We start from the raw sequence: 26,949 nt of genomic DNA, 5'->3' as shown, positions 1-26,949 counted from the left end.
GTTGATTCCTGTTGTAAAGACAATGTTGATCATGCTGTTATTTTACTAAAAAGAATATGCTTACGTTAGATTTTTTTTTTTTCACACATCAACATGTAATTTGTTTTAAAAGCTCTTCTTGTTTGGTGTCATAAAGCAACCAGTTTTCATGCTTCTTTTAACCATTGGATGTTACATGCAACACACTTTATAAATAAGGTTATATTAGATTCCTTGATTAATCTCACACAACATGTTTAGATTGTGAAATACTGGCAATCAGTAGTGTGTCAGGTTGAAAAAAGAGAAACACTCCTTAAAACAAGTGCATGCAATTGTTGAGAGAAGAAATAACACATTGTCCTCCTACATATTAAAGCCTAAATTCTGAAGCTCAGTCACTGTAATAAACTCACACTAAGGGCTTACTTTGTCTGGTATGACAGGATCGTAATGTTGCTAATGCTAATGTTATAAAGACAACTTACATTACTGAGTCAGCTGACTGACTTGTGCTACTGTTGTTACAGCTAGTATGTTTTAGCTTTGACCATTATACTGTAAAAGTTGGCTAGCTTTAAAGGTGGTAATGTGTCCTTGGACGAGGCAGGACCACAGTTGCCCCCGCAAACCTCCCAGTGTGACTGTAAAGCACTAGCAACTGAGAACAGTAATAACTCAAAAAAGACACACAGTTGGACTACATTGGGCACATGAAGGTTAAATGAAGGTTTCTGTTATCTTACCATTTTGAGACTCTGAAATTAGTCAATTTCTCAGGAGTCTTGTGCTGTACTTAGCATTCAGCTATGCCGTTCGTTTTTACAATACAGCATCACTTGTTATCTCTAAATTACAGAGCATCCAGCTTCAGGCTAAGAATTGCTTGATTGTGTAAGAATATCAGTGTGTAAGTATTAACCATGTCAGTAATGCATGGGACAAGCCAGCAAGATTCTTACAATGCAGTGTGACTTGTGTCCCTGGTCGATGGTTGTGGCCTTTGGTCACTGTAAAAATCAAGACAGATCTGAATGTGTCATCGTTGCAGCAGTGCTGTGTGATGGATCAAAATGGCGTCAGAGCATTTGAGCGGGGAGACGATGAGATTATCTGGCTGTGTGGAAGGACAAGCAGCCTACAGGGGAGACTGGGAGTCCTGAACTGCTCCTTCTTGCCTAATGACACTTTTCAATCCTGACAAGAATGATTTCCGGGGATTATTTAGAATTTAAAGTGCTGTACAAGTAGCAATAAATAATAGAAAACAGGCTAGATTTATAGGGATAGATTTAAAGGGAACAAAAGTAGAATAATAGAAAGCTAGGTAAAAACAATCAATGTAAACTGTGGAGGTGAACTTTAAGACAATTAACAAATGTCTTGCCCTTTTGTAATGACCTGACACATAGCAGGCATGTTTTCCTGGTATTCTGTCCTCACTTGAGGGTCAAAAATCATTATCTGGCCTTCTTTTGTAATATGAATCTTAATTGTGACTTGACTTGGCAGGTCAGAAGCCATCCCAAAGGGTAGTGTTGCATGGCAATGTTTTCTCTATAGGTGTGTTCTTTTCCGTTAATCTGACAAATAATTTGTGATGTGTGGTGTTAATTGTGTTTTAGGTTCAGCATGCAGATCTCTGCAGATCAAGGAAGATAATTCAACTTTGCTGCTGAGGCCTTAAACCTGAGACGTACACTCTTAACCACAGAAAACCTGCAGTTCCCTTTTGACACCTGGAATACTGAGAGCAACTCACGGCTCCTGGGGAAGATTATGCCATTATAGCTGTCGACTTGAGCTTCTTCAGCGTACAACGGCTAAAAGGCAAAATCAGTCCTGCTCCCCTTACACGCAGCAGGAACCATGGATGACCCCTATCACAACAATGTGAACCCACAGGTGACAGAGGGCGGAGAGTACACCTACACCCAGGATGGAGGAGGTCATGACGGCTACCCTTACCAGACAGATTACCCTCCACAGGACGAGGATGCTCGGAGCGACGCCACTGAAGGGGCAGACGACGATGATCAGATGTACGAAGGGGAGTACCAGGGCATCCCCCACCCTGACGAGATCAAGGAGGCGCGACGGGCAGCTCGGATGGAAGCCAGGAGGAAAGCCCGTATGGCCGCACAGCAGGAAGAGGAGGAGGAAAACCTGCCAGAGCAGTACGAGGCCATCATGGAGGACTGCGGCCATGGGCGCTTCCAATGGACGCTGTTCTTCGTGCTGGGCCTGGCATTAATGGCCGACGGAGTGGACGGCTTCGTGGTGGGCTTCGTCCTGCCCAGCGCTGAGAAGGACATGTGCATATCCAACTCTGACAAAGGATTGCTGGGTAAGTGACAGTAAAGGGGTGGGGAGGTGGAAAAATTGAGGTCACTGATGAGACGAGAGGTTTCTGTTGAGTATATGTGGTGAAAACTTTCATAGTTTTTCATTCCAAAATGAAATAACCATCATTTGAAAAGAATTTCGTTTTTGTAAAACCATTTCCAGGATTAGACTGAGGAGGGAAGTGCAGCTGCGGTTGATGGGAAAGTCATTAGTTTTGCAAGTATTTGGTCATAAACTAGAATACTGGACAAATTAAAGTTTTGACATGATGATGGCGCCAGAGGAAAAGTCAGAAGATCACCAGAGATTTTACAATTCATCCTGAGGGGTACATGCACAAATGTACCAAATTTCACGGCGACCCATTATACAGTTGCTGAGCTATATCAGTCTGGATCAAATGTGAATTGACAGATAAAATGACATTGTCATCCCTGAGGTGATGCAGCTAGTGCAGCTAAAATCTGATTTAGCACACATATTTCTCTGAGTCAGATATATAGCCTTTTGGAAGAGTACAAGACTAGCTAATTACAATCATCTGTCGAAGAGCTCCAGTTTTTACCCAGAGAGGAGGAACTCATCAGTGAAATGATCTGCTGTTGTGCTTGGCTGGACCAAAATCCTGCATATGTTTGGCTCTCTATGGCAAATGGTTGCAGACCACTGCTTCAAGCAGAAATATCCCCCAGCCACTGGGATAAATTAGGAAAAAAGGTTTGGATCCTTCTGGGCAACTGCAGAAGTATAGAACATAGCCAACATTGTGTGTCCTGGTAGAGTATGGGTCCTCTGTCAGCCATCAGATTAGCTTCATTGAGCCTTGGCATTGGTACAACGTGTGTCTGGGAGGTAACTTGAGAGGTGCCACACCACATGTTAAGTGTTTAATTATGTTATATCCCAGACAGAGAAATGAGCTTCTGCTTCTCTTTTTGTCTGAATACATTGTGTATTAAGGGGAGTGTTTCCTTTGTTTCAGTTACCCGTTGGCTTCACCCACTCTCAATTATTGTACCACAAAAGTAAACATGCATAAGAAAAGAAAAAAACTACATTTGTATGCAGCATAGACACAACTTACTGGGAAGTGTACCTTGAAAACGTCTGTTCCTCACTTTCTGTGCAGACATCTAAACTGCAAATTAAAGCTTCTCACCTTATTTCCCAGACCTCGTATGTAGCCAGACGATGTGGCAGATTGCACATCGCTCATTTCATCTTAACAACAGGCTCCTGGGAAGAAGCATTGCGAGAGATTGATGAGCAACCCGGTGGTGATTGTATTCAGTGTGTGTTCCCAGGCTAATATGGAGCATGTTGCAGCAGTCAGAGAGCCTGGCGGCCTGCAGCGCCTGGTGCAGAGCTGTCAGACACGCTTCAGGCCTCTGACAGGCTGTAGTAGCAGGAGGAAGGCCTGGCGAAAATGAAATCACAGCATCTGTTTGTGCAGAGTGGGAGGGGGGCACAGATCATTGGCAGGGAATATGAAGTAGATCTGCAGAATGATGCTGTTTGATTCACGCTCATGCTCTGTTCACCAGAAACACAGGAGCAGAAATGTGTTTAATCTTAACCTTAGCCTCGGATAGCAGTTAGACTTCCAAACCTTTTGTTAAAAGAGAAGTACGGTTGGTGCATTTACCTTTAAAAGTGGTTTCATTGTGTAATCTATAGTGAAAATACAAGAGGTTTATAGTGGGAAACAAAATGCTGGAGAAAAAGGAGAGAATGTTCTGGCAGATTTTACAACCCAGGCTTGATCTGGTGGCAGAGATTTAACCACCAATTACCTCAAGGAAATTGCTAAATGTGCAGTGCAGCTAATGCATCTCTGAAATAAAACCCAAACTGCAATTAAAAAGGTTATGCATAAATTATGAGGAGCTCTTATGATGCCTGCTTCCTGCTATGAAAATGTTAATCCAGAATATATTTGGTGTGTAGCATTCATTTCTGCAGTGTTTTTGCACTGCAACTCTCAGACATCACATCAATCAAGCACATTGTCTAAGCCTGTGATGTATTTTTCCTTTTGATGGAATCTGACTTTTTATTTTTCATGTTTCATATTTCTGTATATAAATGTTGGATTTAAAAAAAAGTTTAGAAGTGCATACATGGAGAAGTATAATTTCAGAGTAGAGGTATTCACACAGTTTAGAATGACTGACATGCTAAGGTAACTGGCATCATTTCATAATTTATTGGCATAAAGTTTTGCAATTTGAGATGTAGTATGTTTTTGTTAAATGTTATTTAAAATACTCCCAGTTTGCAATGTTATTAAACAGATTTTTGATCAAGTGTCAGGTCATATGTGTTGACCTAGCAAGTTAATGTTGCAAGCGAACGTTGGAAGCTAACGTTGCAAGCTAACGTTGAGCTATTTAGTCAGTGAGTTCGGTTAGCTAACAGTTGTACCCAGCTCTAAAGTTTAACAGTAGTGACAAGGTAAGTGAACACATATGATAAAACTACACTAAGAGTTCACTAACAGCTGGTGCACCCAGCTCCAGGAAAGCAGTTGTCACGACTTTGCTTGACTAGAAAAACATTAAAACAGTATTATTTAAGTCAATATGTGATTTATACTTTTATCAGGCCATTTTGGACAAATGCTGACCGGGGTCCATCATTCAGTGACTGTAAAACTCACAAATACCTAATAATTTAAGTAACGAAATGTAGCAGTAGTAAACTTAATCTCTTATATCCAGAATGAAATTGAAGTAAACACACACAGAAAAGTGTCATCTATACTTACTACATACTGAAAAGCCTCAGATCTGTTTTTAATTATATACACAGAGTTTTTTAGACAGTACATATTTTATGTTTGGAGAATACACACTCTGCCGTTGTCTTCACTTGTTTCAAGTAGATTCATTGTCTCTTCATCTAGATGTGCTAAACACTCTTATAGCGCTTTCACTTTTAATACAGCAAGAAAAAAGAACATTTGTCTCTCCCCTCCAGGGATTCAGTGTCTGCACGGTGCTCAAGGACACGTTAGCAGGCAGAAAGAAGCTTGTTGCTGCAGGGGTAGATCCTGGGCCTCCACCTGAAGGACAGGCTTTCTAATCACATGGGCATCCTGTCAAACTGTCCATGTACATATCTAAGGCATACACATTGCCTTAAGCAACAGCTTGGCCAAAATATTAGGTGACATGTTGACTCTCCCGGTGAGCAGTCTCTTGTTGAATGAGCTAGAGATGTGCAGCTTGCCGTGTGGAGCACCAGAGCATTTGAATAGTCTAGTAATCCACGGGGAAGGTGCACACTATGGCTCCACGTGCCGTTAAGCTGCTTAGTCCTACTGTAATTAGGGCTGTGTGTAGTAAAAACACAGAGGAGGTTGGAGGTATGGGTCTAAAGGTTTAAACTGCACGGTGAAGAGGATGGCTGAGGTTGCTGGTTTCAGTCCTGACACCAACAGCAGAGGAGAGCATATTACTCTCCCCAGAGACATAAAAAGGAACTACATAATCTTTATTATCTCCTTGGTGCAGTAATGGGCAGCACAGTTGGTCACTGTTATGGGCTGCTGCCTTACAACAAAAAGAAATGGCAGACTAGACCACCTGCCAGCTGCATGCTGGGACAGATTCCAGACCACTGTGAGTCAAAGAGGGAATCTGCAGGTGAAATTAAGGAGAAAATTAGTTTTGCAGTGATAAAATATTTAAATCAAAGTAACAATGTAATATCAAAAAAGAAGAATTCTGATATCAGCAAAGACAACTGAAGCAGCACTGATCACATCTGAACTAAGCTGAAAGCAGATTTAACAGTATGGAAGGTGAGTGTGGCTTAAGCGAGACACCCTCAGCACTCAGCACTCTCAAAATCATTCTGACCTTTATTTCTGGGTGTGCCAGTATCAGTCTAGGTGTATTTTCTATGAATGTCATTATGAATATTCAGAAATGTTGAATAGAGCACTCAGTGTTGATCAGGTGCATCACACTGAATTACAGAAGAAAGTCTGATTTCTCTATTCTTCCATGTTCATAACAGGATAAAGGGAGCCCCCTTGTGGACAACAGGAGTTTTTTTTTTTTTTTTTTTTAAATAATAGATCTGCCACAACCATTCATTTCAGTAATGTCTGTGTGTGTGTTTGTGTATGCAAATATGTGTATCTGTGGAGCCTACACTGAGATCAAGTGTGAGTTAAATGCAGAACTGGTTTGTACCAGATCAAATACCTCCAAGTGTGTCACTGTGTATGTGTTTATTTGCAGGTCTGCTGGTGTATGTGGCCATGATGGTGGGGGCCTTGGTATGGGGGGGTCTGTGCGATAAGATGGGGAGGAGGAAGTGTCTGATCTACGTGCTGACCATCGACCTGGTCTTCTCCTTCCTGTCCTGCTTCGCTCAGGGTTACGGCTTCTTCCTCTTTTTCAGGTTCTGCTCAGGCTTCGGGTGAGACACCATTTACATACCCAGTCCTTGTTTGAACTTAAGACAACTTCATCAGACTTTTTTATACTGACTGACCTTTTCCATGAACAATCCTTTTAGTGGAAATAAGAAGGTCTGTAACATATTTAATATTGGTTCCAAAATAAGACACCTGACATTTAAGTAAGATGAGTAATAGCTGACATCTCCATTTTAACAAACTCTGGTCCTGTAGGAACAATATGTAGGGAGAAAGATGGCTTACTTGTTCATTTATTTTCCTCATTAAAACAACACATTTACATTTTAGAGTCTAGGTCGACATTTGTATTTGCAGTCACTTTAAAATGAGTCAGACTGACCCCAGGTATAGATTACTATGTGGCATTTACTCTAAGAAAGAAAGGTTATTTTTGCTTTACTGTTAAACATATGCAGTAACAGAGAGCACAGCCTTTAGCTTAGAACTATAATATTAACTGGTCATGTTGCTTAGTGCTTTGTTACAAGCTGGCTCTGTTTTAAGAGCTATATTGGGTTATTCATTTAATCTAATTGTTATCCTGTTCAAAAATAAGCTCATTGTTTGTGTCTCATTGGTCCTCACTGGGATTAAGTTTGACAATACTTTCTCTACTATTATGCAGTCAAACTAATGCTGCTGCATGGGCTCCATCTGCATGAGAAAATGTAGGAAAGTGTTGTTTAAGACATCGGTTTGGCGCAGAATAGATGCATGATAATTATATGCAGCAAAGGAGGGTTTTTAAGCTGCCATCTACTCAACATGCTGTCATATGCTGCATGTTGGCACACACCACCACCACACAGTCACATACTGTGTGTGACTGTGTACCAACTCACGCTGCACACCAGGAGAAATCTGCTTATTTACTTTAACAGAGCATTTCTTTATTACGCTAATTAAAACGAGAGAACAATGATCTTTGCTTGTTTTTAATTTGAGTTTTATTGTTGAATTCCTGCTGTCGGCAGCACCTTGGGGTGAAGCTTTTGCTGTGCACAGGCTGCTTTTGCAACTTTCAAAGACACATTTCTTTTGATAATGATAGCAGCGTGAGTGTACCCAGACCTGCAATATTGATGCTTGAGCTTTCTGCAAAGCCAAAAAAAAAGACAAGGTCACCAAAATAAAACGTTCAGCTGTTGCTGATTCACGGTGATAATGAGCCCCATGTTAGTCATTAATGCTCACATCTGCAGAAGAACTGTGGCTCCTTGTGTTTTGTGAAGCCAGCAAACAACACACCCCCATTTAAGGAGATTAATCATTGTATTAAATAATAGAGAAATGGCTAAAATGTCATTGATTGTCTTAATGTTAAACCTACTGCTGTGGTATTGCTAAGTTTTGCTGTCCTTTAAATGTCTCGTCTCTGCTGGTTATTTTTTCCACTGTTTTCAAGACTGTTACATATGATATCAAATCTATTACTATATAAGGAGATGCCCAAGATCTGAGTAAAGGACTTGATTGCTCCGATCCACTTTTTTAATTTCCCGATTGTAGAGCCAGGGCTGTGTAGAAACCCCAGATTTTTTTCAGGACACACAGATGGGGCAGCCAGCTGACTATGACAAGATAGTCCCTGAATATGGATATAAGTGCATTAGATCATAATTGCTAACCCTACTTTTAAGTGATATACATAAAACTGTCATCATTACACTACATTAATATAACTAACATGGCAGCATACGAGGGAGCTTCAAAAAGTTTGTGGAAAAAGTATGTAGCTAAAAATCATATGCAGGGATTTTGATATCAATGCACCTGTACGTTCTCGTACTAACGTATCATAACATGTTCTAACATGAACCCCTAATGCATGCAATGCAAAAATAAACATCATGACTTTAATCGTTTTTCCAACTGTCCTTTTTCCACAAACTTTTTGAAGCCCCCTCGTTTAAAGGCTGGAGGTGTTATGTCTCTAGGCTCTCTGTCCTTGAGTGAATTTCTTCAAATGGATGAACCAATTAGAATTTGGTAGTTAAAAGTCAAGGGTCAAGGCCACCGTGACCTCACTAGCTATAACTCAATGATTCAAATGCTAGTTATGACACAGATGTCTACTAATTATATCTGGTCATTCCAGTCAGTCTATAAAATGAATCAATATATTGGACGATCTACGTTAAAAAATAAAATAATAATTGTGTTGTGACCCTCCCCCCAGAATTGGTGGTGCCATCCCGATAGTGTACACCTACTTCACTGAGTTCTTGCAGATGGATAAACGCGGGGAACATCTGAGCTGGCTCTGCATGTTCTGGATGTTGGGAGGCCTGTACGCCTCCTTTACTGCCTGGGGAATCATCCCTCACTATGGTAACATCCACATACATACTAATTAACAAACAGGTACACACATACATGCATGTAGAGTGAATAGATGCACACAAAGGCACAAGAACACTCAAATATACTGTACATAAACTCAGACAACAGAGCTAATATAACATTTCTTTGACTTTTAATTAAAATTCAATTGACTGCAGGAACACTGTGTTGGACTTCTTTCTTCAGTCTGCATGAACAGCAGGATGTGGCTAAATTAATTTCTTAGCTCCTCTGTGTGCTTGCTAATGTGCCTCATCTTAAGAAGTTATCTCAGCAATTACTTGCTAAATATGAATAATTCACATTAAAACAACTGAACATCTTGGCGGCTCCAGAACTAGAAAAGTAATTTTATAGGACTCCGAAACAGACCCACGGCCTGAGTGTTCGCTGTCAACTTTTTAATCAGTGCAATGTTTCAAATGCAAATGGCTCATGGCTCAAATAGAGAAACTGGTGCACAAAATAAAGTCTGTACATATAAAGTATGACAATAAAGATGATTTTTTTGTGCTTTGTTGCACTACAGCAATTATGTGATTTGGACTTTTAAGATATACCAGAGAGATGGGTTCTTGATTAACTTGTTCTTTCTAGGCTGGGGCTTTGCCATCGGGACAGAGTTCCAGATACACAGCTGGAGACTGTTTATTCTGGTATGTCTCTTCCCTGTGCTGGCTGCACTCGTCGGAGTCATCTTCATGCCGGAGAGCCCACGTTTCCTCCTGGAGGTTAGATTACTGGAATCTCTCAGACTGAAAACTTGCAGATATAACTGCTGTATCCCATTGCTTGCTATGTCAGTCTACAGTATCAAACATCGAGCTGTGATTGGTTAAAAAAAGCATTGAGTCATCAGCCACCACAGCAACATCCCACTGCTGTGCAAAGGTAGCAAAGGGCTGCTAAAGGCATCACCAGAACACCACCCACCCCTGTCTCTCATCCAGGACAATGTCAGACCTTTAACCACATGTGGTATTGTATTTGTATGTTACTGCTCCAGCATGTACGTCTCACACACCCCCAAATTATCACACACTGCCCCTGCTGATAAGAGGCAGACCTCATGGGAACATTGTTAGTCAGCTGCTTATCTGGTGTCAGTGTATGTGGGAAAGTTTCAGTCTTCAAACTGAAACCAATGATTATACTATAAAATATACTATTTAATTTTAACTAAACTTGCAAAAAACACTAAGAGTGCTTCACAGAACATTGGTTATGTAGACATTCATCATTCATTGGGAAGTTTCTATGTGATTTTTATGTATTTATGTATTTATTCTCAGAGTGCCCGGCATGATGAGGCCTGGATGGTCTTGCGACAAGTTCACGACACCAACTGGAAAGCAAAGGGGGAGCCAGAGAGAGTTTTCACTGTAAGTCTTACTTGTAATGCCAGCATACACAGCCTGATTTGTGACTGTGGTGGTGATGCAATGTACAGACCTCGCACATTCTGACTCATCATAGCAGGAAATGCACAGTTGTCACGTATAACATTAACAATCACTGCGTTACACTCAAGTGTAAGCCATGACAGTAAGTGAGCATCAATAATAGACCTTTTGCCTCACTGTAGCATACTGGAGAACAGTGAATATGGCCATCATTACATTATTCATGACACCTGAGCTTTTTGCACCCTGACAAATGTCTGCTGTGAAAATAAGAAGTAAATGAAAAAGTTCATTCCCGCCTCTCTTCTCTCTCTAAAGGTGACCAACATTAAGACCCCACAGACTCAGGAGGATGAGTTCATAGAGATCCAGAGTGACACTGGCACTGCCTTCCAGCGTTGGACCGTCAGACATGTGACCATGCTGCAACAGGTCTGCAAATCACCCTGAGACTGAAGTACAATTATCTCACAAGTTTCTACCCCTTTGTTTTCATGCAGAAATGACATTTCTCTCTGTCCATCTTTCAGGTGATGGCTAACATTATGTCATTATCAGCTCCAGAGCTGAGACTGCAAGGCCTCTTCCTGGTTATTGTCTGGTTCTGCTTGGCCTTCAGGTAAAAATACACTATTTAATTTGAGGCCAGAGATTTGGGCCTTAAAACCTAGTTCAACCCAATCCATTTATCACCCTACTGGTAATCACAAAAAGTAATGTTAGTAGTTGTTAGAGGTAGGTAATTATGGGTTTTCTGTGTTCAGGTTTTCTCTAAAATAAGCCTGTCTCTTGTTTCCATGCATATCAGCTACCATGGGCTGGGAGTTTGGTTCCCTGACATGATCAAGTACATGCAGTATGAGGAATATGAGTCCAAGGTCCGAGTGTTCCACCGCGAACGGGTTGAACGTTTCCACTTCAACTTTTCTTTGGTCAATCAGATCCACCGTGAGGGAGAGTACATCCACGACAAGTAGGTTCCTTCAACATTGCCCCTCTATTAATCTTTTTAAAGTCACAATTCACACTTTGTTTCAAGCACTGCTTGATTCCATTTCTTTTTTCATTTAGGTTTGCAAACATTGAGATTAAGTCTGTGAAGTTCGAGGATTCTCTGTTTGAGAACTGCTACTTTGAGGACGTCAAGTCAACCAACACCTTCTTTGAGAACTGCACCATCAAAAACACTGTCTTCTACAACACAGGTACCTCACAGAATTAGTAATGACTGTAAAATGTTTATAGTGATTTTACAATGCTGGCACATTAAGTTTTTCTTTAGCTCTGGGCCTTATCTCAATAATAGTATATAATATATATTAAAACATTCTTACATCTGTCTGTTCTCTCCAGACCTCTGGCAGGAAAAGTTCAAAGACTGTCGAATGGAGAACACCACCTTCCTCCACCCAAAGAAAGGCTGCCATCTGAACTTCCAGGAGGAGAATGACATTGTCATCTACATGGTCAGTTTCCTGGGCAGTTTAGCCGTGTTGCCTGGCAACATCATCTCAGCATTATTCATGGACAAGATAGGAAGGATCCGAATAATAGGTGAGATCAGCAGAAAACACCTGTACAGTATAAGTACAGTAAGCTGGGGCAGATGGGATTTTTCTGTAGTTTTTATATCTGCTTAAGAATCATCTATCTATCTATCTATCTATCTATCTATCTATCTAGGTGGTTCTATGCTGGCATCGTCTGCCTGCACTTTCCTGCTGCTGTTGAGTTTCAGTCAAGGAGCTGTAATATGTTGGCAGTGTCTCTTCTATGGCGTCAGCGTGGCAGCCTGGAATGGATTAGAGGTCATTTCTGTGGAGCTTTATCCCTCCGCAAAAAGGTAAAGTTCAACACTGTCCCTTTGTTAAAATGTCCGACTCCACCCCTGTACAAATACTGTAGACACAGTACAGATGGACTGACAGCTTAGAATTTTAAAAAGACACCATAGCAACCTTTTGTATTGCATATATTTTTGGCATAAAATAATTGCTCTTGTTCCACGATCTTGCCAAGTAAAAAACATACTTGCAGGGTCAAAATATATTCAAAGGTCTTCACTACATCCTGCAGCATATCAGCAGTTTACAATGAAAAAAGTAGCATATTTACCACCAGAAAGTATTTTCAAGGAATTCTCAACTTCTGTAAACAATGGACTGTTGCCATCTGGAAATGAAATATCAATCAGTTGTCAGCTGGATGGTTGAAAGACTTTTGTCAGGCTTTCTTGTTTTGAAGCGAGAATCCTGTAAAAGGAGTCTTAAATAAGCACTTGACGGCTACACACATTATGTCATGCTAAAAGAGTGAAGCAACAGATGTCAATGTCAAGAAGTCTCAAGCAAAAAGTCAATATCTTCACCTTCCTGATGAAGACATGCATTATGCCCCACCCTTAGGTAGCCCTATGGGGCGCACAACACTGACTAAAATCAACTACAGAAAACATCCTAGGAAACAAATCCATGGGCTTTATCAGTATTAAGATATATCAAAGCAACTGTGAATAATAAAGACGACAAAAGACACAAAATCAAAACAGCAACACAAAGTACAGTCCAGCAGTCCTACACTAGAAGCCTTATGATGCTGGCACAGGAACTTTTAAGCACCTCATTCAGAGCAGGTGTACCTCATTGCTTACTGATCAGGTAGCACCTGGGTGGAGCTACAGAGAAGACAGGAGAGGAAGGAGACAAACACAGCACCAGGAGCACATACAGCCATGACATATGGAAAGGAGCAGAACTGTTTTTGTGGATAGAACTAGCAAGCCGTAGTATTATTATTAGTATTATTATTTTTTTCTGAGACCACATGTTCTCACTTTTAATGTTACCAGAGAAAAGATGATTGAAATTATTTTGGCTTGCTGGAGTGTCAGTTGCCCCACTTGAGACAGAGCTGCTAACATTATACTGAATATGTTAGCATCCAGAGCTAACTCTCACAAGGAAATACCACACAGTGCCACAGTACTAAATAGCTCCATTTCTAACATAACCTGTAACCCAATAAAATAATGTTGTTGTTATGCTGCTTGGATTTGAAGGTGATACTACGTATTGTGTCAGAGCAGATAAAAATACTGCTTGATCAAGTCTTCACACTTTTGCTGTTGTGCTTTTGGTTTTGAAGAGGCTGAAAAAACAAACACTGCTCTCTAACCTCTCTAGATACTGAGCATCACTGTTAATACAGCCCCACACACAACCTGCCACGCCTGGTTATGGTTGTTAACATGGGACAAGACAGTCGCTGTTTGAAACAGGGGTTTAGCAAATGTTGAATTTCTTTCTGTCTCATCTCAACCCATTTATTTTACAGATGGCCATAAAAAATGAAGCATCTTATCTTTCTTTGTTTTCCCTCTCACTGTACAGAGGGACAGCGTTTGGTATCCTGAACGGGATCTGTAAGTTTGCGGCCATCATCGCCAGCTTCATCTTTGCAGCCTTTATCGGCATCACTAAGATCATCCCCATCTTCCTGGCCTTCGGCGCCCTCGTCTGCGGAGGTCTGGTGGCTCTAAAGCTGCCCGAAACCCGGGAGAAAATCCTGTCTTGAAAAGCCAAACTCCTGCAGCCTCCAGGCCCCAAACACAGTCTAGCTATGGGGAAAAGCATTTTGGGAAAAGTATCAGCTTAAACTGAAATGGAAAGACAAGGAAGAGAGGCCATGCTGTGCTAGCTGTGTTTATGAGCCTGTCACGGTTACATGATTAAAAATGTTGAAAATCTGTTTGGTTGCCTACATGGACCTGTGGTTGCTTTCTGTTCCCTCTGTAAGTTCCTCAGGCTTCCCAGCTATTCCGACACATCGTATGAAACTAGTGTTTGTCATTTCCTTTTTATTGGTTACTGCCCGTCCCTCTGTGCACACACATACACACACAGTGTAGCAACATTTGTTTTGTTTGAGGTTTGTGTAAAGAAAGATTAATATGAGATGAAAATGTGTCTGTACTTGAAAGGTGATGTAGTTCATGTTACCATGTTGTGCTTTGATTTCACTCCCTGCTGAAAAAAAGGAAAGACAGAATTATATCTAAGTTACAGTCAGAAGTCACAACTTGAACTTGATTTTAAGCCTGTTGTATTTACTGCTGAGGCTCAGCAGCAATATCACTGCTGGTGTTGTTGTTCAAAGAAAACACCTCTTTCATTCACCCAGTCTATTTATTCTGCACTGTCCTGTGGTGTCTATAGTCTTATTTAGTTGACATGTTATTGCTTGCTTTGTTCTCTCTAGACATAAAACTGGATTGACCATTTTATTATATGTAGGAGGTATTTTTTAATCAAATCCACTTCTGTTCATTTCTCCCACTTGATCCAAATCCAACCTGAACAGCCAACTGGATTTTCCTCCTCTTTGTCGTCCGAGACGTTGTGTCTGTCCTTAACCGTAGAGCTGTGTTCTGTAGGTGGTGATAACGTAGAATCAGAGTCTTATCTGTCACATCTTGCCATGACAAAGTGTAAGGAATTGTTCTGTTTGTTTATTGACTTATTGATTTATTTTCATCTTTTTTCTAAAAAAAGAGAATGATACAAAACTGTGAGATTAGATGTTTTGATATAATGCTCTCATTTTAACGTTCTGATGAAGAACTGTTTTACAGAACCTGCTGCATTTCTGACAACGTGTGTCAAGATTTCTAAGGAGCATGTTACTATTTTGGCATGAATGAGCTGTGTGTGCGTGTGTGTGGTTGTTATCCACATGTCTGTGAATTTAATGAAACACAATAGTCTGATTACCAATACTATATTCGTTGTTGTACATATTGTAGACCTGTGTATATTAGTTGTAAAATAGTAGCTCCATCATGACTTGAATAAAGCTGAGAGCTCGTGATCCAGTTTTTTCCTGGTTAATAATTAATCCAGAATATGCACTGAACACATGAAACAACTTATACATTTGGGTGAATACTGTGAATGTTAAAGAGTTTCAGATTTGACTTAAAGAAATACTTTGATATTTTAGTAAATACAAGAGTTAAATGAGAACCAGCAGCTTATTAGCTTAGCTCAGCACAAAGAAAACAGCCAGGCTCTGTGTAAAGGTAATAACATTTGCCTACCAATGTACGCATACCCTAGGGCTTTATGAATCTACCTCATAAATGTACAGAGACGAGAAGAAAAAGGCGAGAGACTGGAGGAAAATAATAGAAGTGGAGTTTCTGAGGTGAGTACAGGTGTTCTTCCACGGTCATTGATCTGTCCATTGCTAGCTATGTAGCTTATCTGCGGTACATCTGGGGGGAATAAGTACAAATGTCCAGCAGTCGAATTCATTTAAATGATGCCGTGAGTACAAATTTCCCTCTCTTTCTGTATGAATTCATCTTTAACTGTAACACTGACATGTTTGCTCTTTCCCTGTTCCCTGTTTATGTGCTAAGCTAAGCTAAGCTAACTAGCTGCTGTCAAAAATGTCAAACTATGTGACCTGACTATTTTTAATACACATATGGGATGAAATAGAATCACAGCAGATGTAAGGATCAGTTTTCTCCAGGACATACATTTGACAGTGTCCATTTACAGAAACCTTCACAGATGAAAGCATGCTTTTAAAAGAAAAGCACACTGGGAATGAAAAAGTCACAAACACAGGTGGGTAGTAAAATGTTGGATTAGTGGGGGGAGTATATTAGCACTGCAGTGTCACACTGTCTCTGTCTTTTCTAACAGAGAGATTTTTGCTTTGTTCTGTGATGCAGAAATAATAAAATGTTATTAGAGTGTTTTTGCTTTGTCAAATCAGAATGATTGGCCTATTATGTTTATTCTGAGATATCTTGACCTGACTTTATATTTCAGACATGATCACTGTGAGTTCAACATAACTGTTCCCATGTCAGTGGCAGCTGTGTTGAGGAGGGGGGATAAGTAAGGAGGGCTTGTAAAAACATGGCAGTATACAAGTGTGAGCAAGTGCCAGTAGTAGGAGGATGTGTTTACTCTGGCAGAGGTGTGAAAGTCACTAAGCTGATCTGTCCACCAGGTTTACTGGAATGTCAGACATTAGGCTGGCAAACATGAGACTCATGTTTTCACTTGAATTAATATTCTAATTTTATCTTGTTGTGTGTGTGTGTGAGACTTGGCCAATCGATGTTGCATTAATGACAGATTCCATTCAAGAGGGGGACACAGAAATAGAGTATCATCAATATTCCTACAAAGTCAACTCTTTTGTTCCCTGCTTCGATGAGACAATGAAATTTATTTTAGTCTTTTTCTGTTAATCTGTGGACTTCTGTTATGTCACTCTGTGAATGTCACTCTTTCACAATTAGATGAAATTTACTGTCCACCTCTGGCTGACCCCTCCAGTACCAGCTATGTTTCACACCTAAGGTGCAGAATGTATCCCCCTCATCTGCCACCTCACCCGCTGACATGGATACAAACACACACACACACACACACACAGAAGCTTTGGACATAGATAATATTACCATACACATCTGAGGTAAAACTAATTCAGAATAAAGTGATACTGCTTTCACAACTTTTTTGGTTTTGATTTCATTTGCCAACACTGACCAAGACTAATATCTGTTACAAGAATTAAATGCAAGAAATCTTGCTGATAATTTTCATCAGGGTTATCCTTCTAGTAAAGGCACTCCTGTGATCATGTAGTCTGACTGAATGTTACCTCTATGTAGAAAACCCTGTCTCTGTTAGGGGTTTTCCTTTTTTTTAGTGGTCAGAGATTAAGGTGAATTTTTTAAGTCTTTCACTGTCAGAGCTAAAAGGACACTCAGCAGGCATTAAATGTTCCTGGAAGAAATTCAGTAACTATTTCAAATGGGAACTCCATTGATTTGACACATCAAAATCTGTTTGTAGGTCTTAGGCAGTGCTGCTGTGTAGGTGAAAAATGTTGTATAAAGCTTTTTGTGGCTCCAGAGGCAGCTAGATGAAGTTTGATAAATTGCCTCAAGTGATATCACTTGAGTCAGCGTTGGCTAGGGCTGAAAGACGACAAGTTTGATCATGTGAAATGTCTGGGTGTGTAGAGTTAGAAAAAAAGTGAGCGTATTAGACACCTGCAGCTGCTCCTCATCTCTGCTTAAGGCTAGCAGCTAAAGGCTACATTAGCTGCTATGCATGAGCTATTGGCTGTTGCTACTCTTCAGAACTAAAATGATCTTCCTTCCCTTACTTCAGAGCCCAAAATACGCTTTCCAACCAAATTGTCAGTGGTCAAGTTGCATTGTGGGTAATGTAGTCATTAGCCTTTGAAAAAGAAAAGGAATGTGTAGAATAAAAACAATGATATCTTTGGTTCTGCTTCACTGATTTTGATCTTCATTTTAACTGTCCATTGAGAGTTCAACAAGAGTACAATACTAACACTGTGCTCTCTTAACGGTTCAGTGTCTATAAGCTATTGGCTATGTCTCTTGCTACTCTTGGTAATGAAAATTATTTTCCTCCCCTTACTTCAGAGTCCCAAATAGTCGGTAACAAAAACACAAAAAAACTACCAAAGACTTTGAGTCTGCCTTGACTACACTCATGAAATGTATAATAATCATGAACTAAAGCATTTACTTAATAAAGCCAGTGTTATATTTAACGCATCCACAAGTAGTGCGTGATGTGGGCTCTGTGCGGACATCTGCATACGAACCGATCAGCTGTGTCCGCAAAGACCACATCATCTGAGCATGAGCTCTCCTGTTGTACTTAATGTGCCGCACTTTTTTGTTCTCCATGCTTTTTCTTTTTTCATGTTTTTGCCCTAAGCACAGCAGGCAAAGCAGCTCATCCTCCAAGTGGAGTATAAATGAAAACAACTACGTGTCCACAGCTGTCTGTGTACATGTCCACAAGCAAATATAACTGAGGCTTAACAGGCCACACTGAGGTATACAGTACAAAAAACAGGTTTTCCATCACCAGTAAAGAAAATCAAGTATTTGAACTCCATAGTGTTTCTCAAATTTCCTGTTATCTGCATATATACTGGATTTTATATATTGACTGCATACTGCATTTTTTTTCACTCAAACTTCTACTACTCAGTATTGCGACTAAATTGACTCTATATTGTTTTCCTTTCTTGATACACTTCTACTTTGTATGGTTGACTGTTTCAGTTCTTTCCTCGTTTTTATAAATTTGTTGTATCGCTATTTGCTAAACAATTTCCCCACAGGAATCGTTTAAATTATGTCTAATTTGATTTTATCCCAAGCAGAGGGAGCACAGTGGAGGTCGTGGTGGGGCTGATGGACACGGGAGACCCAGACAGGTGGCAGGCAGCCCAGCCTCAGACCCTACTGTGGGTGGGCATCCACCCAGAGGTGCCAAACTCGCAGCCAGGCTCCCACAGCCTCACCTCGGTCAGGGTGACTGGCAGGGTCGCACAGCAGGTTCAACCCCAGTTCACCCTGCCCTCAGCCTGACACGGCACACACTTTTCCATTAGTTTGTTTAGAGAGTTGTGCATTTTATCCTCAGCTGATGCATAACATTACACATCCTATAAACTTAACCACCTCTCACTATTCAATCTGTTTTTCATAATCTAAGGTTCCTGGAGCTGGCAGGTCAAAGGAACTCCAGGCTCCAAGCTGAAAGACATCATTTATAACCACCAGACAAACAGCATTTTAAGCTGTTTTGTGTTTGCTGTTGGTTTCATTGAGTGTTTTATTAGTTATCTGCATTGCTGCAAGCCAGTTCTCTATCAGGGAGGATAATACCTTGATACTAAGCCAAACACAAAGTGCCAAAGCTTCATGGAAACTGATCTGAGAAAAATAAAATCATTCCCTGCATTGAATTGGGTTTGGAATCTCTGACAGGCTTGATATTAAGATGATTTAATAAACAACAGAGACTCCAAGAAAAATAACAGAACAGACAAACTGGGTTATAGCTCAAAAAAGGGGGGCTGCCTTCAATCAGACTAGGTGGGGAAAATACAGTGAAAAGCATGGATACAGCTGCTCAGCATTCACCCAGACATGCTGATTTTTTCAAGGAAAAGCACTTGAGCAAATGTTTCAGTGTTCACAAGATACAGAAACTTAAAAAAAAAGTACAACACTATTTCTGTATCAAAATGCATTGTCCTTTCTCAATAGATCAAAATATTCCTCTGCTGTTCTACATGGAGAGAAAATTCAAAAGAGGTTTAGGAAAACAGAGAAAAGAGGGGAGAGATGGGGACAGAGAGGTTTAGCAGTGACAGTATTTCCCAGCATTCCTGGTTCTCACAGCTGAGGTGTGAAGTGACGCCTCCAGGCTCATCAGTTCTCATCAGTGTGAAACCATCACACCTCTGCTTTAAGTGGATAATACAAGTCATTATGCTTCATTAAAACCTCAGAGTATTTACATTGATATTTTAGCCATGTAGGACATGGGTTTTCTATGCAGAGCAACAGAGAGCGGGAGCTGCAGTGGGATAAGCTTCACTTCCTCAGTCCAGATAAAGAAAGCGAAGGGTCAGAGATGACAGCTCACGCCTGAGTTGCTGTGACTATAAAATGATCAAGCTGGTGAGGAATGGTGGGATATAAAGTGGAGAAGATAAAGAGAAGAGCAGAAGACACTTCTGTCAGGTTCAAGGTTGGAGTGAGGTGATGAGAAAGAAGAATATTTGCTCTTTTAATTATCAGATATGTGCTGACTTCCATGCCACTGACATGATGGTACGCACTTTTTAACCCAGGCAGTGTCAGTATCTTGCTTTGGTTGTTGAAGCAGCATCATGACTTACACACATCCCAATACACCATATGTAAGAATCCAAGAATCAGTTCAGTTCACACACAGGAAAAAGTATAAAATATTATCAGCAAAATGTAAGATGTAATATTGCTGGATTATTATTATTTATGGATTAACATGTAAGCAGGAATTTTTTATGTTGTGGCTGACTGATGCAGAGTTTATTATAACTTATTTTATAAGCTGCTCCTATGTCTGTGTTTCTAGGACCTGCTAACTATTGTTGTCAGGTGAAATAAAGTCAGTACATTTTTCCCTCCAAAATGTTGTGGAGTAAAATTATCAAGTAGTATGAAATGTAATGATTCAAGTCAAGTAAAAGTACACAAAACTTGTATGTTACTGTACAGTACAGAGAAAGTGTAACTACTTTCAACCACTGCAAAATGTTTGTCTTTGTGATTTTGTGCAGACCTGTTCTCCACATCTACACACTGGATTTGATCTTAAACCAGATTTTTATTTATCACTGCGATAGACTAATATGTATTTGGTGGCAATGAATCCAAAAAACCTCATTAAGTTTCTCATACTTCTCCTATATTGTAATCCCTTTTGGATGAATTATCTTCACTTGAATGATGGTATGGTTTGGCAGTAACCCAGACCTTTGCAGAATATTGTTGACTATACATGTATATGGATCTTTCAGGTCACATGTTAAGACTGTGGTTAATAAAGATTTTGAGAGCTCAGTGTACAGGCATCTTTTTCAGTATGGGCTTGTTGCTGATTTATTTCTGAGGTATACAGCTTCTTCACACTTTTCTGTTATACTGTTAGTTTGCTGACCAGTTTTTGGGGCTTTAGTGTAAAAAAAATAAAAAGTGAATGCAAGTTCATTCAAAACAAACCCTGTCCCTTCAACGTGTGCAAAACGCATCTGAGTCCCTGCAGGGGGGAAAAAAACCCGAAAAGCAAAAACTGTTTATTGTTTTGAGCAGGAGTCAAAATTCACACTTCCACTCCTGTAGCTGAACTTTCCCAGACACAGAGGAGAGGGAGAGACAGGGGCAGAGGGAGAGACAGGGGTAGAGGCATGGTCCCAGTGAGGGAGTGTGTGTGTTTTCAGGGGCAGTGGCCTCTGCCACGGATGGTTTGTGAGAATCTGCGGAGGTGTCACTTAACACCTCTGCGGCCTGGCCTGGACTTATAAACCAGTGCGAAGCAGCTGAGCAACACTCACAGCCTTCCAGTCTCTCCAGTCAGACCACTGAGTCTCTCCACACAACATGGATACCTCCTCTGTGCCTCTGCTCAACTATGGCCTGCAGTACCAGTGGTGCTCGGACTCAGACCTCTCCAGCATCTCCTCTCCAGAAACCCTCTCCCCTGTCCACTCTATGGACTCCAGCTTGTCTCCTTCCTACCAGCAGCCTCCACAGTCCACCCCTAAGGCAGCTAAAACCGGATATTCCAAGAGCTTCAAATCCTCGCCCTGCTCCCTGTCTGGACGTGGCCGGAAGTCAGGCCGAGCGACCCGGATCCGCAGCAAACAGAGGGAGAGCGCCAGCGAAAAGGAGAAACTGAGGATGAGGGATCTGACCAAGGCTCTACATCACCTCAGGTCCTACCTCCCACCCTCTGTGGCCCCCGCTGGACAGACTCTGACCAAGATCGAGACTCTCCGTCTTACTATCCGCTACATCTCCTACCTGTCGGCCCAGCTGGGCCTCAGCGAGGAGGTGCTATTTCAGAGAAGAGAGCAAGGAGACACTTCGGCCAGCGACGCCTCCTCCCCTGACATCCTCAGCTACTTCCAACACAGCTCCATGGGAGGTCAGGAGACCCAGTTCCAGAGCCAGAATCTGAACCAAAGCCTGTACACAGCCCAGTGTCACAGCCAGGACACCATGCTGCACTCTGGGAGCTGTAGTTTTGGAGTGGATCAGTACAATAAACAGTACAGTGACGCTCCTCAGGGAGATATCAGCATGGATACCATCCTGCAGTCACCTCCGACAACACAGCCCTCCTGTCAGGTATGTGAACATTCACTCATTAACATTATTTATCACTCGCCGCATGTAAAATTACATATTGGGCATCTGTTTGCATAAAATGCTAATCCATTTTCTGTTGATTGTGTTAAATACAGATGTGTGGCAAAGACTTCTGCATCCCGTTGGTTCCAAGAGAGTATTGGGGTTAAACACTCCAACACTGTATGATCATCATCCAACAACAGACACAGACTACTTCACTGTTTTTACTGCCTCACTGTGAATCAAGTAATTTATTTGAAATATATATACTATTCTACATTTTATTTATTTTGTCCTATGAAATGTTCTTTGTAAATAATGATATGTCTAACAACTATTTTTATATATTTCTTTATGCCACTATTTATAATAAAATATTCAAATGTCATCACATGTTGTCATCATTCAGAGCCTCTGTCCCATGATGCAGTTCACTTTCTCCCCTTCATCACTCAGACAGGTCTTCATTATGTGTACTGTTTAGGCCAAAAGCTAAAAGCAACTGTGGCTAATGCCTGAGAATAAGGAGCTTGTTACAGAAAGGTTGCTGGTTCAAATCCAGTGGGATTGTGTGTATTTATACCTAGTTATATTAGACAGGATGAAGCTGGTGCTTATAGGACAAAGCCACAGTACCCTCTCCTGGTCAGACAGGCACAGTGTCAGTGTCCGCAGTGGCTGCTAATCTGAGTGAAAGAATCAGTGTCTTTGGTGATTGAACTCACAGAGAGGCACAAAACTACACAGTTAAAATAAATTGGCAGGCCTCCCAGGCTAATCTTGTTACAGTAAGATGAAATGCATTTATAAAAGAGGATGAGATTTACATCTTGTTCATATCTTGCTGATTATATTAGTGGTGGTTAATATGTTAATTAACGATACAAGATAACTACAGAGACATAATGCATGAGAGGGAGTGATGATTTGCAGTTATTAATTTCATGAGCTCAAACTTCCTTTAAGGTCGGAGGTTAAAACCCCTTAACATACTCTTTCCCCCTGTTGTTTCACCTTAAGTAGCTTTAATATTATCATGGGATAGGTTCATATTTTTTCAAGTCTGTCCTCGAACAATTGTTGGGTTCCCATAAAATCAATGAAACAGTTCACAGATGTTAATGATACTTAATAAGAAAATGGTTGTTGCAACATGTAAAAATAATAAATACACTGGATTTTAGGGTTTAAAATCAATTCCATAAAACAAGGTATGACATTGTACGCCACTGTGTAGTACAAGATATAAAACAGAGCCATCCACACAGTTGTGTACATTAGATAACACATGTAAGTCTGATAATGTCTCAAGAAATGTATTACATTATATTATATTATATTTAGAGCGGCGTTGATCACAATAATAGGCTATGATTAATCACAAGTTTAAAATAGTAGTATTTACTTACATTCACGAAGGTGTCTTGTATGATGGCTCATCTGATGCGATCTGGTTAATGCCCTGAAGCGTTTGGTCTTCAGCAGTGTTGATGGATTTGCAGTCTGTGACGATCCATTTGTAACAGCATTAGTTAGCTCTAGTTGTTGTTGTTTTGTCCTGGCTGAACTCTCCCGGTGTAGTTTGACGAGCGCAGCTACTCTCGGTGCTAGCATCTTTGCTAACATCAGAAACGACGGTACTTCAGTTGTGTCTCGGTAGAAAGACAGTGAACCTGACCTCAGACCTGGAGGCCTTTTAAAATGAAAATTTCCTTTAAGCCTACAGTCTATGCTGTACACACAACAGTTGATATCTCCTGCTTCACCTTTCACCTTTGACCCCGAGCAGTAAACACTCGCGCTGGAAATATGGGAAGAAGTTGTGTCCAAACGCGTTCAGGTTTTGGATTAATCGCGAGCGTTAACCCGTGAATGTTTATTATTATATTTATTATTATAATTATTATTATATTATATTATATTATATTATATTATATTATATTATATTATATTATATTATATTATCATTCCCTATGCTAATAATTCTAAGAAGCTATATGTGACTGTTAAAATAAGTAAGAATAAGAATAATATTATTATTTTATTTGACTTTTTATTTCACTATTTATTATTATTATTATTAATAGTAGTAGTAGTTTTTAACTTGTGACACCTTACAGGATTGGCACTCTAAATTGCGTTGTATGGTTTTTAATGATACAATGACAATACAGGCATATTATATAGTATCACTACTCCCTATGCCAGTAATTCTAAAGAGTGCTATATGTGTTAAGCTATCCATAAGTGAGAAGCTATATGTTACCATTACTGTAATGACCTTTGAGGTACTGTATGTTGCCTAATGCCTATTAGGCAACATACAGTACCTCAAAGGTGAGATCAAGTAATATTACTAATTGGGAAAGAGATGCTGTAGGTCTTTCCAGAGCCACTATAGAAATTATCTCTCAAGGTCCCAGACATATGACATGTGAATAGTCCAAGTTGAGCAGACCAGAGATCAGCCTCCGCCACAGGTTATCTAGTTTATTTAGTGTGTCTTTGTTAATGTGGCTCAGCAAACACAGAGAGGTCCTTGGCACCGCTAAGTCTAGACTAAGATATAAGATCCTCCCCTCTCTTTTCCCCGTTTCTCTCACCCACAGCCCTAATTACCTCTAAAGCCAACGGTGAGGCCTTTAATATTCATAGAGAAGAGTGGATCTGCATATCAGGCTGGGGGATTGGGCCTGAGTGTTTAGTTTGCCACATACATGCAGTTCATTTGATATGCAAGCAGCAAACCTAACACAAAGCCTAATATACTCACTTAGGTCTTTCATCACAGTAAAGCTAATAAACTCTCAGGGCTAAAAGGGTTCAGGATGAAAGGGCTAGCACTGCTGTGCTGATTATTCACTCATTACATGTGAGTAAACACCATCAGAGCTAATGTGGATTAAGAGAAGGAAGATCCTCTCTATCATCAGCCTAGGAGGGAAAAAGAAAGTTGACAGCTGGAGAAATTCATGTATCAAAAATAATGAACTGATAACAGTTTAGAATTTGATACAGAAGTAGAATTAGAGAGGCTCTCGTCCTAAAAGAAAATCAAAATCATGAAAAAATAAAATAAATATTTTGGCAGAAAAATGAATATTTGAAGTTTTTTAGTGTAAAACCTAAAATACTCCATCTGTACAAGCTTCAAACTTTAATCAACCAAACATTTAAGTGCTCAAAGTAGTTTCAATAGATTCTATCAGTCCCTCTTTTATGATGAGATGAATATTTTGGAGTGTTTTTATCAGAGTAACCTGTATGACACAGAGTAACAGGTTGGTAGGAGGGAAATGACAGGGTAATACTACACACAACAACAACATAGATTAATAATGGGAATGACAGAAATATGAATGTTAATGTTGCTGTTTGTGGTGACTCATCTAATGTCCTGTCACAGAAAGATAGTGGAGGTTCAGAGGTCGCTGTGGGAACTGGTCCTCAGGTCAGCTGTCACGTCTGGTGTCACCTCACACACTTTCCAGCTCAAGAAAAATAAAAAACTAAACCGCTGCTGCAGCGAAATCATTTTTACTTGTAGGTCAAGAAATATCCTCAGAAGACCTCTCTCCTTGTTTTGGATATTTTTCCTACATCAGATGTAATTTTTTTTTGCTGTTGTTGTTTTTTGTTTTATTTAGGTTTTTTTTTTTTTTTTTTTTTGCATCAGTGAGTTGCGAGACTGATTCACACGTCCCACTCATGGGTTTCACCAGGAGTCAAATGTGACACGGTGGGTTTGTGGGAACACTGCTCAGGACTCAGATCCACAGCCCACACCTGACATTTAAATCCACTGATCCAGTCATCAGGACACACTGTTTCAAACATAAAAATACAACTCTGCTAAACATACATATAAACTGTATGGGTGAAAACAAAACACACCATTGGCCGCTGAAATAATTTGTTATATAAATGTCATATGTTTGTATGTGTGTGTGTGTGTGTGTGTGTGTGTGTGTGTGTTGTAAATGTTACTGTTGTGAAGTAACATTAGTGAGATGAATGAGCAGTTACTGCATTTTTTTGTTCTTCAACATTAAACACAGTAATATAGCATGTTATGTATATTGATGTATTAAATTCATGTCATGTTGTTTCAGATTAAACCAACTATCTAACTGCAAACCTAAATGCAGAAAAATACTCAGGGATGTTTACCCTGTAACCCTATAGCTTATTCACCTGAAGGATGACAACAAGATTATTTTGACCTCACTGAAAGTCTAACTGGGTAGGAGACAGAGTTCAGCCCAAATCCTAAAAATATATGTTATTGTTATTGTTATTATAACATATATGTTATATATGTTATTGATGCTCCTCATTCTTTCTGCCAGGATGCAGGTTCCCAGACCAGTGAGGCCACTACTGTCCAAACAGGATGAGGTGTAAACTCCTCACACCTCACAGCTGCCCCCGGCACACTTCTCAGGCCCGACCTTTCCGGGCATCAGATAGGACAGCACTGATCACATGTAGAGCTGTATATATATATATATATATATATATATATATATATATATATATATATATATATATATGTATTAGAAAGTTATCATCTAGGGATATTGTTGGATGTGTTTTGGTAACAGATAATTTTTCTGCCTCCAGTCACAGCCAGTGACTCACTAGATTTCTAATAAAATCCCTCTGGTTCAGAGACAGACCTGTGA

The 26,949-nt window shown here is 40.2% G+C and overlaps 2 protein-coding genes across 2 annotated transcripts; both read left to right on the top strand.

Moving 5' to 3' along the window:
* Positions 1–1,573: 1,573 nt before the first annotated feature.
* On the top strand, positions 1,574–15,361 carry sv2ba (synaptic vesicle glycoprotein 2Ba). The gene is made up of 12 exons (XM_018697399.2): positions 1,574–2,326; positions 6,576–6,756; positions 8,937–9,088; positions 9,698–9,831; positions 10,393–10,482; positions 10,822–10,935; positions 11,034–11,122; positions 11,312–11,476; positions 11,575–11,708; positions 11,857–12,057; positions 12,187–12,346; positions 13,893–15,361. The coding sequence occupies exons 1-12, from the start codon at positions 1,849–1,851 to the stop codon at positions 14,074–14,076; spliced, it is 2,082 nt and encodes a 693-aa protein (XP_018552915.1). The 5' UTR covers positions 1,574–1,848; the 3' UTR covers positions 14,077–15,361.
* A 6,027-nt stretch (positions 15,362–21,388) lies between these two features.
* On the top strand, positions 21,389–22,431 carry mespba (mesoderm posterior ba). Its single transcript, XM_051078337.1, has 2 exons — positions 21,389–22,261; positions 22,378–22,431. Exons 1-2 carry the CDS (start codon positions 21,512–21,514, stop codon positions 22,429–22,431), a joined length of 804 nt encoding a protein of 267 aa, XP_050934294.1. The 5' UTR covers positions 21,389–21,511.
* Positions 22,432–26,949: the final 4,518 nt, after the last annotated feature.

This window comes from Lates calcarifer, linkage group LG2 (genome assembly GCF_001640805.2).
Source record: "Lates calcarifer isolate ASB-BC8 linkage group LG2, TLL_Latcal_v3, whole genome shotgun sequence".
Classification (NCBI taxonomy): Eukaryota; Metazoa; Chordata; class Actinopteri; family Centropomidae; genus Lates; species Lates calcarifer.
Note: the sequence above shows the minus strand (reverse complement) of the source record. Positions and strands in the feature narration are given on the sequence as shown.